General features: G+C 41.5%; 1 protein-coding gene across 1 annotated transcript; it reads right to left on the bottom strand.

The window, feature by feature from the left end:
- Window positions 1-700: 700 nt before the first annotated feature.
- On the bottom strand, window positions 701-15,123 carry GOSR2 (golgi SNAP receptor complex member 2). Its single transcript, XM_010724431.4, has 6 exons — window positions 14,996-15,123; window positions 12,504-12,568; window positions 9,307-9,415; window positions 8,058-8,190; window positions 5,858-5,998; window positions 701-3,886 (listed from the first exon to the last, which is right to left on the bottom strand). Exons 1-6 carry the CDS (start codon window positions 15,022-15,024, stop codon window positions 3,725-3,727), a joined length of 639 nt encoding a protein of 212 aa, XP_010722733.1. The 5' UTR covers window positions 15,025-15,123; the 3' UTR covers window positions 701-3,724.
- Window positions 15,124-16,669: the final 1,546 nt, after the last annotated feature.

The following is a 16,669-nucleotide window of genomic DNA, read 5'->3' on the forward strand; positions in this document are numbered from 1 at the left end:
ATTTCTTTCTTTTATGGTTAGGCATTCGATATTGTTACAATGGTCACGTAATGTTACATTTGTCTTGTACTACTTTAAAGCAGGTGTTGCTTTCTAACATACCAGCTGTAATGCACAGGGTTAACCTTTAGAAATAGCACTTCCACAAAGGCGTAATGCCTAGGCTTTGGTTACTAGCCAAGTAAAAACAACCTCTATTCTTACCTGTACTATCTTCCTTATAAATTAATTCTATCCCATCCAATCATGAAGTCTTGTATTCATTATCTCCCCTTCAATCTGCACGTATCTTATCCACAGTTTACTCTCAACCTGACTGCACTCGGTGTCCTTGTTTCAAAACCTTTCCCTGTTTTTTATCTTCCTAGATTTCTTACCACCTTAAAGTGTACTGATGAATCAAAAATACTGTTTTTTATAAGCTTCCTCTTATCATGTTGGAGCCCTTTAGGGGACCACCCTGGAAGAAAAACCATGAAAACCTACCTCAGCAGCTGACTATGAAGTGCATGTTTTAAAATTCTTTTTCCAAAGCTTTAGCAAGTGACTGCCGAAGGGCTCTCTGATCTATTTATCTAGTTTATGTCGACATAACTGGAAGAAATTTTTAACTTTTTCCAACCTTTGCTGGATATTTTCTGATTTAATGAGTGTTTCGTAGATATGGGGAACTTCAATTACTGCAAAACAAAACACGCAATTGCAAGAAAAAGTAATTTAATCCTTAATCAGTTTGATCTCTCGTTATAAATACACTCTATCAACAGACACATTTTGCCCTCCAAGCTCTTCCTGTACTATCCTTAATTTGAATCGTATCACGTCTCACCCTTGTCCCATTACATATAAAACACTGATTAAAAGGAGTATTTTTCCAAGTTCCCACAACGTCCTCTCAGCAGAGAGCAGTCCATTCAACTGCTGAACACCTTCTGCTCCACAGAAGTTCAGAAGCAAAAGAAACGTCTTTAGTAGGAAAGGAAACTTCACAGAGAACACCTGTCGCAGCACCACTGGAAATGCCAGCAGAGTTTCAGTTCTGTCATTTCACACCAGCAGAAATGTTGTCCTACCTTTGCTTTTGCTGTGGCACAATGTGATGACAGGAGTTTTGAAAGGGTTACATTAAACGTCTGAGATGGCAGAGATACTCTTGTAAGGCATTTTGTACTTAACATCTAGTACAAACGTGCCTGACGTTACACATCATCAAATCCATTTACTGAAGTGATTCCTTCAAGCTCTACATCTCAACAGTGAATAACAAAGACACTACACGCAGCAGGGAGATCAGCCTACATGAGATTCTAAAAGAGGAAAAATAAATGAAGAGGCATCAAAATATTACTCTAATCTCCAAACAGAAAAAAAAAAAATCCCGTCCCATCTGAAAAGGAAAACAAATTGACTGGAGTCCTCAGCTTGGTATGAGACAAATCCTGCTGCAGCAAGGCACAGCTGTACAGATACCAAACTGTAAAGTTGTAAAATAAAGGTGGAAATGGACCTGTTTATCAGGAACAAGAGATTCACAAGCAATCTCTTTACAAGGTGCCCAACTGATGTAATAGAAAATGATCTGAGTGTGTTATAATAACAAATTTCAGATTTAAATAAACTTAAGGTAATTTATAAAGTACACTAAGGCAGATGGTCTCTCACTGCAGACATCCTCTTTTAAATTCCTTAGTCCTGGCTTACACACAAACTGATTCTGTATATTGCCTGCTAGTGTGTTTTCCTGAGAAAGTGCAGCAGACTGAGAACACAAAGAGCATGAAGCACTTGAAAACCATCCACAGAACAGCCAGCCAGGTGTGCAGCACGTAGGATGTTCAATGAGCTTTCAAGCTTGTCTGCTTTCTTCTGCTGAACCATCTGATGAGATTGTCCAGGCACTGATGGCATCTTGGCCTCCTCCACTGTTGGGTCTGCACTGACATGTTGCTTTTCCTGGAGTCCAAATACGAAGCCGACAGGTTGGAGATGGCTGATCAAACTGGACAGTCTCTTCTGGACATAAAGATATGTCAGAGCACACAGATCAGTCAATACTTGAGCAGTGGTAAACAAGCACTGCTGAAGCCTGCTTCACTTGGCCTTACTAGCAGAATTTGAAGAAACTATATTAATAACTGTTAAAAAAAAAATCTGGTTTGCAACAAGCTACATAATTATGAAAGCAAAGCTTATTGGAACAAATACAACACTTGTAAAGTGTTATTAATTAAAAGACCTACGACCCTTCCAGACAGAAACGATGGAGGAATTCCCAGCAGAATGCCACACCATCCAGACATGAAACTTCTGTGCCTCTGTCAAACATCTGGAAATGCTCCTGACTTGTATTCAAAATAAGAACATATCTGGAGACCGTTTGAAATGGAAGGCTGTTTGAGATCTCAGGATAATCATTCTAACAGTCTCCAAACTTTACAGGTTTGAGTACCGTAATTAAACAACGAGGCATTTCATAACTGTCAATATTTAAATGTGGATAAATATCCATACAGCCAAGGAATATAAAATCTGAGCTGGATCATCACAGAGATGGTATTTTGTAAAAATGTCCTTCACAGTAAATTTACAGGTACAAAGAATAATGCAAAGACCACCCTTCCCGGGGAGACAGAGGAAATTTTACCATCCAAAGACACGTTGGTTCAGGAAATCACTCTTCTGATGACATTCGGTTTTAAGTGAGAGGTTTGTTGCCCTGATCCCACTGCTACTCTGAATTTAAAACACACAGAAACAGCAGAGAGCCCATTCTGGCTCTATGAATACAAAAATGACAGGTCTCAATTTGAACACAGCAAAAACTTACCTGCTTCACCAAATCCAAAAATACTGGCTACAGATCACACAACCTTAAACATCTCAGGTAACAAATTCAAAACAAGATGTCCATTAGCACCAAAAATGTCAAGTTTTGGAGGTTGGGTTTGGTACTGGGCACACTGAGATGACTCAGTGATCTGTAGCTGTCAGGAAGCAGGAAGAGTACAGCATTCAGCTTCAACTAGGAAGCAGCAGAGCAAAGCTACCAAAACATACTTCATTTCAGCCTGAACCAAGAAGGTTTGCACTGGTTAGAATTGTATGGGTATACAAAAAACATCAGCAGAAGTTATTGCCATGCTTTTAGAGTGAGAGCCTCTCCTTACAAGTCCTTCCTTCCTCTAAGCAAAAGAAAGACAGGAATCCTTCGCTTTCCACCACTTTTTGCACTCTTACACTGCAGGAGTGCACCCACAAATAATGCAGAATTCCTTTAACAGAAAACAAACTCACCGGGGTCAATTCTAGCTTGCAAAGGAAAGGCTCATGACCTCTCATGCTCTGCCTTTGCATTCTCTTCTCCCTATCTAATCAAGAAAAAAAAGAAAAAAAGAAAAAAAAAAAAAAAACATTTCTATCTTTCAAAGCATCTGGACAAAGTTTTCACTTCTGCTTCCTACTTAATCAGATTCTTAAACTTAACAGACAATAAGGTGAAAGTGGTAACAGACACAGGTACTTTTACAGGGTCATTCTGATCTACACTGTCCCCACATAAATTTGATCCCCTACGTGCTTTCCACATGACGTGTCTGAGTGTGATTTGTAAACTCTGAAGTTCTCAGGAAGGGTTCATCCAAAGCAGCACTCAGAGGAAAGTACATTTTGGAGGGTAGTCCATCTTGCTCCAAAAGACCACATCCTCTGGCAATAGTTTAGCAACTCATGTCAGATACTGCACAACGAGAAACATAATTACACAAGTCACAATCATTCCCCCAATCATCAAGTATTTATCTTGAAAGGCTCGCTTCTCAATCAGCCGCATTACTGTATTGGATAAGCCCAACGTGTTGGCAACATCCAGGATCTTCTTTTGAGTTCCCTAAGAATAAAAAGACAACAAAGAAACAATCACCTCAATGGCACAATCTTTATTCTATGAAATATTTTATCATAGATGGTACGTGATTAATTCTTATCCCTCAGAAAACAATGTAACAACTTGCCCTAAGTCAACAGTGTAAGAGATGGCCATGGGACCCTGGCAATGATGGTGTGACTAATTCATACAGAAGAACAGGAAAGAGGTTAAAGATAGAAAGCAATGCATCCAGACAGAAGCATCACAGACAGCAGCTCAGAGAAAATCACTCTGTCTGGAGCAATTAGAATTTTTCTGGTCTACTTTCAGACAGTCTACGAGCTTGAAGCTTCTTGACAACCTTTCTTGAACAACTCTCCTCCTGCTGAAGTACAGTTTATCAACAAGTTTGAAAGGAGGTCCAGAAATTTGTAATGCCAGCGGTGATGTGCAATGTAAAGGCATATAAAAGTGTAATGAATGCTATTTCAAGAAATCCCTCCAGAGAAAAGTACTGAACAAGACTGCCAGCAGGGATGCTGCAGACAGGTCCATATCTCAGTTTTGTTTCACTGATGAAGCAGTTGGTATTAATAAGAATGGCTGTGGATCCCAAGAGTTACCAGATCAGCGCTAAGCATGTAGCAGAGCTGCACAACTGGAAGTAGCAGGAAATGCCCCAAGAGTCACTATGCAGTGCAGCACTAATATGCCACTTCATTTGAGGGAAACTGTCCAAAGAAACCTCTACAAAACACAGGCCCACAGATGTACTCTGGGCACAGCTCAGAGCTGGATATCGTCCTGTCTGGGAAAAAGGGAAAGAACTCATGGCTGCAGTTGCAATGGCACAGGTAGGTGAAGAGCACCATAAGCTAGACAAGGGGAAGTTAATTTTTCCAAGAGAGCCTTCACAACCCTTCCAGCACTAGTAACCTTATCCTTCTCTGCCTTTTCTTTCACCTCTGCTTCATGAGATGGTAACAGAATCTCTCTCTCTATCCACTACTCCAATGGTAGATTCGGCTACAATAAAACCTCTTGAATGAATACTTAACCTAACCCACCAAGTTTTTCTAGTAATTGACTTTGTATAATAATATCTATTCCATACGTCAGTAAACAAACAACCTTAACCATGAAGCTATCCTTCATCTGTGAGAGGAAAGACCAGAACTGTGCCCACAGTCCAGTACCTGCTTTTATCTGGCAAGACTGCCTTTAAAGGCAGTGGAACATTTGTGTATACAATGCACAGAGATATGAGGTGTGATTTCTCTGATGACAAGGAAGGATTTGTGTTAGCAATTAAAAATCCCAAAACAAAACAAAAAAGCAGCAGTAATTGTTACCTCCATCATAAGATGAATACAACAGCGACAGGAATTCCCCTTTTCAGAAATCCAGCTCTGTCCTCCTCAACACACTCTTCTTATTATAAAGTTCCTTTTATACTTCTGAACTCTTAACCCAAAACTTAACATCACTTCATTCTTCAAAAGAGAAATTATTGGAAGACTTAAAGCAATACAGCTTTCTTGAACAGTATTTGGGGGAAGACTTACTGTTGATGTGCATTAGACTTACTACCTTCATAAGTAATTTTAAATACTTTCTCCCAGCATTGTTCTAAGTGATGTTTATCTGTAGCAAAAGATGAACTACCTGTGAGCTAAATGTTGCTTTCCATTCTTCACTTGGGAAAAAATAAAATAAATAAATAAATAACAGAAGAAAACATAACATTCAGTGCTCTACATACTGACTGTGTGATGGCTGCTACCCTACCAGGTCACAGAAATAGATTTTAAGTATGTTCCTAGTTAAATGACAACATTTTAAACTTAGCTAAATTGGAGTTTAGGTCTCTACCAGTGCTCTCACCTTAAAGCAATGCAGTGAAACAATTTTTTTTTTTTTTTTTTTTACTTAGCCAGATCACCACAAATGCAGAAACGTGGGGTCTTTTTGGTAAAAAAATGATGCCCCCACCTTTAATGTCACTCTCTGGTCCCTCAGCCCCTGAAGAATGTTGGTCCCACTGCCAATAAGATCATCCATGCCACGATGGGCATTCTGCAGGGATTCATTAAACTGTAATGTTTCGTCGATCGGGATGGTGGTGTCAGAGTCCTGTAGGGGAAATGCAGGGTCTTGGTTACCTTGCCTACTCACACTCACAGATCCAGAAAGAGAACAAACAGAAAACAAACAGCCCTTGACAGGACTTGAGGGATTACGTTTTAAACAGTTTTTTATAGGGATGTTAAATCAATATTAGTATTTGAGTGAGAAAACGTAGTTTAAAGAAGCCTATAGGAATCAAGTCAAAAGACAATGCTGAATAGCTATTCAACTAATATTAGATTTCAGAAGATTAAAGAACAAATTAAAAACAGAGAGTGTTCATAATCTCTTTATGACACAAAAATGGGTATTACAATAGAGAACACAAAAACTATCAGAAGGGATTAAACAAAGGAGTCATTTGATCGTTACAAGTGAAAGATTTTTGAAAGACAGCAGCACATTTCTAATGACAAAAGACCTGTAAAACAATGTCTGGGAAATGACATTCTATTAACTTGTATTTACAAGATGCAACTTCTGCTACTAAGGGCAAACAGACTTATCACTCTACTTCCCTGAAGGTCTAACTCACTCACCAATGAAGGCCTTATCTAAAAAAAATAAAATATTCAGAGAAGATGCATTATCTTAAGTATTTAAAGATTTAAGTATAAATCTTTAAATGGAAGTACTGGAATAAAATTGTATAGTCTGGGTTACACAAGAGACCAGAAGATGTCATTGCTTTTGTCTTCCAAAGCCTCCCAGTTTATTCTTCTTTGGGCACTGAGAGTCAAGATAATAGTTCACAACTCCCACACTGCTTCATGAACAGGAATCATGACACTGGTGAGCGTTAAGTGTGGAAACACTGTCTTACCTGCTTACATGTACACAGAGCAGCAAGAACTATTTAAATGTGTAATTAATATTTGGGGCAGAAGACAGTTAATGCTCTACATCTGACAGTCAGCTGTAGGTTATATGCATGTGAAAACACCGAACTTGCCGTGATTATTGTAGAAAGAAAAAATTAATACAGGCATAATCCAGTGTGGATGTCTGCTTCAGGGTGTGTTCTGTTTATAAAGTCTGGAAGAATGAAGGATAAAAGAGCTGTTCCCAGCTGCAAGGTCAAAATTACTGGATGAAGAAGACTCTAGATGGCATACACATCTCTTTGATCAAAAGCTAATAAGGCATAAAGGTTAAAAAAAGTATCTTATCTTGCAGGAATCTGCAAGGCAGAAACACTTGGATTTGCATGTCAATGGCTATTCCTTCAGATATTTATTAAACTTCAAATCAGATGAGTTTCATTTCCTGTACAAGGAGTTTGCAGTTGATTCATTTACACACGAGGCAGCAAGAAAACTGTCTAGGTAGATTTTTGTTCACAGAATCCTAGAATGGTTTGGGTTAGAAGGACACTTAACAATCACCTCCAACCACCCTGCCCCTGGGACACAAACCACTGGATCAGGTTCCTCAAAGCACCACCCAGCCTGGCCTTCTGTTTGCTGCTCACAGGGACACTGGATGGCAGCATATTTTTCATTTGCTGTTTGTGTTTTTCTCCAGAATTGTTCAAGGAAAGGCTTTAAAGGTAAAGCCCACATCTATCTTTGAACTAAGCAAAACATTCAGAACACTGTTAGAGCTTTCAAGAGCTATTATGCATTTTACAGTGCATTTAGGATGCTTTCACACTCAGCTGACATACATAAATAGCTGGGTAAATGTCTAACCAAAATAGGTAGGCCAATAACTCACAGACAAATCATTTTCTTACTACAGGGATATTTGACACAAACCCAAGAAAAACGTATGCTTTGGTACCTACCTCATTCCACCTTTTGAAATTGCTATATAAAATCAGGGAGAGCTGCACTGGGTGAAATCAGAGCAGCGATTTCTCCAGTCTTTCACAACTGCCTCTCATTAGACCAACTTTCTTCATCAAAGACTTGTACTTTTTCATGAATTATTATTCTTTTCTATCTTTATTCCATTTACATCACCACACAGCAGTAATCTCATAGTCAAGCCTAGGTCTTGTCTGAACCTTCTCTGAAAGATTAAGGCCTTTAGGACAGGGAGATCTAAAATACAGAATATTTACATTAGTAGTGAATGTTCGTGCTAGTAACTCTTCTCGCTGTCGTTCTTGCTGCTCCCGGATGTAACGACGGTGCTGAAAGTTCCTCAGAGCTGTCTGCAGATGCTGAACATCATACTTGAGCTGGTCAACTCGGCTAGACAAGATCAACAACAGGAAGACATTCCCAGGGATAAAAATACCAAACTTACGTTGCATTTTTTAATGAACAATGGAGCATTATAAATTAACAGCAACAAATACTAAAAATGATGGATTGTAAAAGATAAAGGACATTTGATGTTAGGCTTCTCTTCCAAACTTAGAGCTTCTGTGCCTCTTTATTTTTTTTATTTTTTTTTTACTGAAAAGGTGATTATTTAACTGCAGGCTACAGATAGAAAGTGAAGCAGAATTCTTGAGCTATTTTATACATCTTATCCTATACTAAGTCTCTTCAAAGTGATTATACATATATGCATATACATATATATAAATATATAAAAATATATACACTGTTCATTTAACAAAGATTTGAACAGTTTGAACCCATTCATATAAAAAATTTAGCTTTCAAGTTTCATTAATTAACACCGTGTTCTGAAGTTTCAGTTTTTACAAAAGGAATCTCAAAGCCAGAGGGCAACGCAGGAGACATCTCCACTGGGGTAAAACAAATCATGTCCAGAACTCCACTGCTTCTGACTAAATGTTCAGTGACTACAAAGAAAACCAAGGTGACTATTTCAGATAACAACCTTTATCATAAAGGTGATATGAAATCCACTCCTAGTATCTACAAAAGTATTCTGGGACTAAAAATTAACAGAACAATACTGAATGGAAAGTTGTCTAACAGTCTGTGGTCCAATTGCCTGCTCAAACCAGTGCTCATTTCAGAAACCTTATTTTAGTCAGCAACATCTTGGAAAAGGTCCAGAAGAATAACACCAACTTAAGTAATTTTAGTCCTTACCTCCACAAATACCATTAAAACAAATGCTATACAGAGTAGAAATGCCTTTGATTCTTAAAGTGTGATGTTCAACTCATCTCCAAACAGAGCCGTGAGTCTCCATGAGGCTCCATCACCAGACTGCAGTTAGGTGCAGGAAAGTGATTTTGCCTCTGTCCTTCAGTTCTGTTACAGCTGAGCAAAGATTTATGTTGCACAGCAGAAAAGTTTCACTCAAATGAAAAAGCAAAGGGCTTCAATAAGCTTAATGAAAATAATTAGACTACTCCATTATTGTAGCAAAGAAAGTGAACTCACAGTTTAGCATTCTGCCGTTTATTGGGAGGTTCTTTGCTGGACAGGATTTCCAAACGTTCCAAGTTGCTGAATACTTTGTCTATTCTTGCCTGAATCTCATTTTCTACTACTGCAAAGAAAGAAAAATATGTTTTGATTTTAATTAAAGAATTGCAATCTTCTGAAGACAGAAGTTCAAGAGCATTCAAACCAAAAGATGCAAATCTTCACTAGATGAAAAAAAAAAAAAGATTAACTAAAAGCTCTACAAATCATGAAAAGCACTTCTTTAGTTTGAGACTCTTGCCTTCCACTGCTCCTCTGTGAAGGGAACAGAGAAAATCTCTGCTCTTCTGAAATATGTAACCATATTTCCCTATCACCTCTATATATTAGAACTTAAAAGTTGCTACCTTCCCCTCTGTGGCCCCTTCCTGTTCTCTTACCAGGTTTTGCTCACAAAAGCTAACAGCCAAGATGGTTTTCAAAAAAATTTAAACTTATGAAAAACATTAACGAAGAATTGCATTATCCACACCTATAGCAGCAGAGTTTGATAAAGCATGGGAAGAAGAAAGACAGAAAATGGCAGACTGGACAAACAGCCCTGAAAAACAAGCCCAAATCAGGGCTGGGGAGCCCTTACAGGTGGGATAACAAGGCTTAATAACCATTGTCTCTGTAATCATCTACTTTGCAATTGCTTCTGACAATCTGTGTGTAGAAATAGAGATGAGAGATCAAAATGCAGACTCAAATACTTGAACTGTTATGAGGTAGGAAAGGCACACAATTAGGGAAAAGGAAGACTCACAAGCTTTCAGTTACTGTCATCACTGTAAAGCAAAACCTGCTTCAGCCATGACTGCCTTTATCTTAGAACCACTTTTTCTACCAGTGTCAGAATCCAACATTCCACAATTTATGGGGAGACCTCAAATCATCTGACATTCCTATGCATAAAAGACAGCTGAAAGGCTGAAAGTATGCAGCCTCCAGAGAATGTCCACACAATGAGTATTAGTGGACACTGAAGCACCATCCTTTCTGTGCAGGCAATTCAAATCTCAGAATGCCATGCTCGGTCATGACATAATTTTCAATACATAATTTTCAAATTCTACAGACACCATTTGTTCTTAGCTTACGTTTAGGCTAAGTCTTAAGAGACACTGTTTATTCTTATTTTTGTTTTAGACTGAAAATGTATAGAGAAAAGCATTATTTATCAACCTCTATTTACTCCACAATATATCAGGACTTTCAAAAGAATTCCAGTCAGCAGAACCAGAAAGGAAGCTGCACATTAAACCCCTTCTGTTTGCATTTTGATCTCACACAATCAAAGAGGAACAAAGTCAAGTTATATATATAAACACAACTCAACCAAGTTGTCCAAACTTATTTATCCATCATTTACTACAGCTAAACTTAACAAAAGAAAAAAAAAAACAGGAAAGAGCAGACAATTGCTTTAGCTGGTCCAGACAATATTACTTGGTCACCTTATGTTTTTTCAGAGCAAGAAGGGATTCTTTGCCCAAAGTTGAGAAAGAAAAGCTGCAACAGAAGCTTTGATCACCTGGCTCTTTTTCCACCTCTTCAGCCAAGGGATAATTCCTTAACCCAATAAATTCTCAAGTATACAATAATACCTAGAGCACATATCTGTATTTTTCTATACAAAACAGTATGTTTACTTATAGACTGTGTAAGATGATACATAATCCCATTTCTTGAAATCTTATCTCTTGCCTCAAGTATTCTGGACCTGATGCAAGTCTCTACAGGACACAGAAGCAAGGAGTTAAAATCAGAGAGTCACAGAATAGTTGGGGTTGGAAGAGACCCTTAGGATCATCTAGTTCCAACCCCTGCTATAGGCAGGGACACTCATATAGGCTCCCTCTAGACCAGGTTGCTCAAAGCCCATCTTTGAGCCTGGCTTTGAATGCTTCGAGGAAGGGGGCATCCACAACCTCAATGAGCAACCTGTTCCAGAGTCTCACCACCCCCACAGTAAAGAATTGCTTCATAGACTAAATCTACTCCCTTTCAGTTTAAAGCCATTTCCCATCATCCTGTCACTACATACCTTTCTAAAAAGACCCTCCCCAGCTTTCCTGTAGGCCACTTTAGGTACTGCAAGGCCACTAGAAGGTCCCCCTGGAGCCTTCTCTTCTTCAGGCTGAAAAGCCCCAGCTCTCTCAGCTTGTTCTCACAGGGGAGGTGCTCCAGCCCTCTGATCATCTTTGTGTTCCTCCCTTGGACCTGCTCCAACAGCTCCGTCTTTCTTGTGCTGGGGTCTCACAAGAGCAGAGCAGAGGGCAGAATCCCCTCCCTTGCCCTGCTGGTCACACTTCTCCTGATGCAACCCAGGACACGATTGGCCTTCTGGGCTGCAAGCACACACTGCTGGCTCACATTGAGTCTTTCATCAACTGACAGCCCCAAATCCTTCTCCTCAGGGCTGCTCTCAAGCCATTCTCCATCCAACTTGTACCTATGCTTGGGATTGCCCCAACCCTGGTGCAGGACCTTGCACTTGGCCCTGCTGAACTTCATGAGGTTGGCATGGACCCAAGCCTTAATCATACTGCTTAAATTCCTGCACATCAAATGATAATATTTTTCCAGAGAAACTGGACTAAGAGTCTTTCTGAGATGTCTGCCAATTAGTGGATGCTTAAGGAACAGTAAAATAACAGAGCTGATATACAGTGAGATTATTCAGCTTCTGAGCTTCTAACAAAATAGCTTTATGATGGCTGAATTTGCAACTCTTTCCACATCTTATTACACTTCTCTATATGCACCAATTCAATTCTTTTAATCTGTTTTTATTGTATGCCTCCACAGCATACTCTGACAACGAGTTCCAAAACCTCTCAGAAAGAAAAATACTCACCACTGCCACATTAAGACACTTGTAGAAGCATTTACAGTAAACACTACTTCTCAATTCAAGAATTACCAAAGGAATTTGAAGACAATTATTGTTCTGTATTTTCCACCTTTCCTACAAAACATCACCTTAATCAATCACACAGTGAAACAGTTTTAATGCATTCCACATCATCAGTTGATCAGAGTGATTGAAATAGCAAATTAGTTCCAATAATGATTGTATATTTAATCACAGGGCACACGAGGTCAAAAGTGCACATTACATCAAATCAGCACCAGAGTGGGACTTTTCTCTCTTATTAGATACTTACAGTGTACAGACTCTTTGTCTGAAGTCTCCAGACGTCCCATGTATGACTGGACTTCATGGACTTGTCTATGAAAAGACAAAGAGTAAAGAAGCAGAAGTCAGTTAATACCTATAAAATGAAATCATTTTTCAATACCTCAATCTTCAGATTTTATTACTATCAGAACATGATAGGAATTGGATACATGTTACTCAGTGCAGACAATCCATGACTAAACACATAAAAACCCAACAAATTTCTTCAGTTTGAAGACAGCTGTGCCTTCACTTAACATGTACCTACAAGTTTCAGTTTAAAACTAAAATCATGGTGAAAGGGCTTCTTTTCTTTCAAGCATTCCAATCCAATCATAGCTCCCTTTTTTATTCAGAACCCAAAATGAGATTCTCTCTTATGACACAGACTTGGCATGCTGAAAGCCATGTAAGACCTCCACCTACCCCAATAACCAAGAAGAACAGTTATCAGATTCACAGGAGGAACTCACAAATAGTGAGTGCAGCAGAAGGAAGGTCTGACTGGTAGAGAAGGTGGTACAGAGGAAACCACTGAAGTGTATGTAAGTCTATGTATGTACCTACATACATCATCTTTAGGGCACTGCAAGTACACATCTTGTACACATGCTGTATCACTCCTTAAAGAAAACAGCAGCACTGCTGAAGGATCAGAGAAGAACTATACAGATTATGGAAAGTACAGAAAAACTTTTATGCAAAAAATGAGTTTTCACTCTGGACTGATAATTATTATCTGTGAGGAGATACCCCAGAGCATAAAATAAGGTGAATAAAGAATAACTTTCACTGTCTCTTACAGTATATGAATTACAGAGGACAAAATGGAAACTGAAACAAGGCAGGATTATTGCCCTTATCAACACAGGCATGCATTTCTAGATCAACATGATTTTCAGTTCTTCCCTGTGAGGTCTCTCCAGATCATTATTTAATAAAAACCATTAACACAGATAACAGACTGGCACTTTTGGACTAACTGCATCCTCTGACCTGCTTCCCATGAGCTACTTCATACAGAATCATAGAATCATTAAGGTTGGAAAAGACCTCTAAGATATCTAGTCTAACAGTCTGCATATCACAAATGCTGTCCACTAAACTGCATCCCAAAGCACCACACTTTTACTTCGCTCAAACACGTTTGACACCACCACCTCTCCAGGCGGCCCGTGCTAACGCATCACCACCTTTTCTGAGAAAAAATTTCTACTAATTTCCATCCTGAACCCCCCCTGGCACAACTCCAGGCCATTGCCTCTCATTTGACTGCTGTCACCTGGAAGCAGAGGAAGACCCTCACCTTGCCACAACCTCCTTTCAAGCATTTCTGGAGAGATATAAGGTCTCCTCTGAGCCTTCTCTTCTCCAAACTGAACCAACCCACCTCCCTCAGCTGCTCCCCTTCACAGCTTCACTGTCATTTACACCAAGCTTCCTTGCGATTTGCAATTTTCACACTGCTTAAGTCTCATACTGCAGCAAAATCACAGAATCACAGAAGAGCCTGGGTTGAAAAGGACCACAACGATCATCCGGTCCCAACCCCTGCTATGTGCAGGTCACAACCAGCAGCCCAGGCTGCCAGTGCCACATCCAGCCTGGCCTTGAATGCCTGCAGGGATGGGGCATCCACAGCCTCCTTGGGCAACCTGTTCCAGTGCCTCACCACCCTCTGGAGGAAAAACTTCCTCCTAATATCCAACCTAAACCTCCCCTGTCTCACTTTAAAACCATTCCCCCTTGTCCTATCACCATCCACCCTTGTAAAACAGCCGTTCTCCCTCCTGTTCATATGCTCACTTCAAGTATTGGAAGGTCTCCCCAAAGTTTTCTCCAAGCTGAACAAGCCCAGCTCCCTCACCCTTTCCTCCTAGGAGAGCTGCTCCAGCCCTCTGATCATCTCAGTGCCATCCTCTGGCCCCATTCCAAGAGCTCCATGTCCATCCTATGCTGGGGGGCCCAGGCCTGCACGCAGTACTTCAGATATCTACAAACCCATTGCATGCCATCCATCATGCATTTTCTCATTTTCTAAAATAGTCTAAATGCCACCTGCTGGCCTGCACGAAAGTCCCCCGCCTCAAAAATTTAAGTAAACTTGTGTAAATTAAATTTAAGCACATCTAACGCGATCTAATCACTTTCTCAGCGAACACTGGTGATCCCTTTCCCTAAAACCTAAAGGCCTGGTGCCGGACCGACGTGGCTAAAGGCACAGTGGGACTTTGGACTGACAACCGGCCACCCCAGAGCTGCAGGATCTGCTCCGTTCTGCGACAAAACTCACTCCAGGCGGCACAGCTCCGGCCTGGCAGAGCACCCTGCCCGGACCGAGCCTTTCGCTGCTCGAAGCAGCTCTCCTCACTCCCCTCAAGCAAACTACAGAGGCTGCGGTTCCTCCCCCCAGCACCACGCGCTCGAGGCAGCCTCAGCCGCTCCGCACGGCCCGTCCCGTCCCAGCGCCCCACACACTTGTTGGTTTGATGGTACAGCCCCTCCATCTCCGCGGCGCTCCCCACTCCCTTCTGACGGACACGTCGCCTCCGCTTCCGCCTAACGCAACTTCCGCTTCCGCATGCGCAACTTCCGTTTACGCCGGCCTCAGCCCCACCAGGCCTCGGCGCTGCGCCTGCGCCGCCGCGGGGGGGCGCGCTTCCCTCAGCTGATGCGTAGAGCGTATCTTCAGAGTCACAGAACGGCCCGGGTTGGAAGGGACCGCAAGGATGACGAAGCTCCAACCCCCCGCCACACGGCAGGACCACCAACCTCCACATCTCACAGCAGCCCAGGCTGCCCAGGGCCCCATCCAGCCTGGCCTTGAACACCTCCAGGGATGGACGGGGATCCACAGCCTCTCTGGCAGCTGTTCCAGCACCTCCCCACTCTCACAGCAAACAACTTCCCCTGACAGCCAGCTGAAATCTGCCCTCCCTCAACTTAAAGCCATTCCCCTCGTCCTGCTGTTATCTCCCCTTTCCAAGAGCTGACTCCCATCCTGTCTGCAGGCTCCCTTTAGGTACTGAAGGTTGCAATGAGGTCATCCCCAGCTTTCTCTTCTCCAGGCTGAACAAGCCCAGCTCCCTCAGCCTGTCTTTGTAGGGGAGGTGCTCCATTGCCCTGTTCATCTTTATGGCTCCTCTGGACCCTCTCCAGCAGCTCCCTGTCTTTCTTGTACTGGGGGCTCCAGACTGAACATAGCACTGCAGATGGGGCCTCACAAGAGCAGAGTAGAGGGGGACAGTCACTTTCTTCTCCCTTCTGGCCACCCCTCTTCTGATGGAGCTCAGGATACCATTGCTTTCTGAGCTGCAAGAGCACGCTGCTGTCTCACATTCAGTTTTTCATCCATCAGGACTCCCAGGTCCTTCTCTGCAGGGCTGCTCTCAAGGACTGCTCCTTCCAGTCTGTGTGGATGCCTCGAATTCCTCCAGCACATGTGTAAAACGTTGCACTTTGCTGTGTTGAGCCTCATTAGATTCATCCGGGCCCACCTTTCAAGTTGAGATCCCCCTGTATGGCATCCCTTCCTTACAATCGTGGGATCGTTAAGGCTGGGAGCGACCTCTAAGATCATCTGGGCCAACCACTGACCCATCCCCATCCAAGGCAACTGATCTTTACAAGTCTGGACAAGAGAAAGCTCCGAGGAGACCTCAGTGCAGCTTGAGGGGAGCATATGAACAGGAAGAGAGCAGCTCTTTATGCAGGCGATGAAAAGAGAATGGGGAATGACTTCAGAGTAAAAGGGGGAACATTTCTTACTCAGAGTGTGGTGCTGGAACAGGCTGCCCAGAGCAGCTGTGGCTGCCCTGTCCCTGGGATGATCTCTGAGGTTCTTCCCTCCAACCTAAACCATTCTGTGATCCTGTGATCCTAGATCTTGCTGCCCAGAGCCCTGGTCTTGGAGGTGCCCAAGACGACAGCTGATGAGTTCATGAATCTCCAAAACAACCTTCAGAGGAGTTCTGTTACAAACATAAGAGTTAGTGGGATTCCTTATCATCCCGCTGAGAATATGGAAGTCACAGATTAACAGTATGAATTCATTGCTTTAAAACAGTTAAATTCAAGTTTTAAATCTAAAATCATAATCAGTCTTCAGCAATCTCAGCCCTCTTCTGTCCTTTTTTTTTTTTTTTTTTTTTC

The sequence above is a fragment of the Meleagris gallopavo genome, chromosome 29 (genome assembly GCF_905368555.1).
Source record: "Meleagris gallopavo chromosome 29, MGAL_WU_HG_1.1, whole genome shotgun sequence".
Lineage (NCBI taxonomy): Eukaryota > Metazoa > Chordata > Aves > Galliformes > Phasianidae > Meleagris > Meleagris gallopavo.

Excerpts from the sequence above, each read along its gene's own strand:
- GOSR2 (XM_010724431.4), bottom strand. The coding sequence starts at position 15,024 with ATGGAGGGGCTGTACCATCAAACCAACAA. Across the intron at positions 9,416-12,503 it reads AGACAAAGAGTCTGTACACT|TAGTAGAAAATGAGATTCAG; the intron begins GTAAGTATCTAA and ends CTTTCTTTGCAG. Across the intron at positions 8,191-9,306 it reads AAACGGCAGAATGCTAAACT|CCGAGTTGACCAGCTCAAGT; the intron begins GTGAGTTCACTT and ends GATCTTGTCTAG.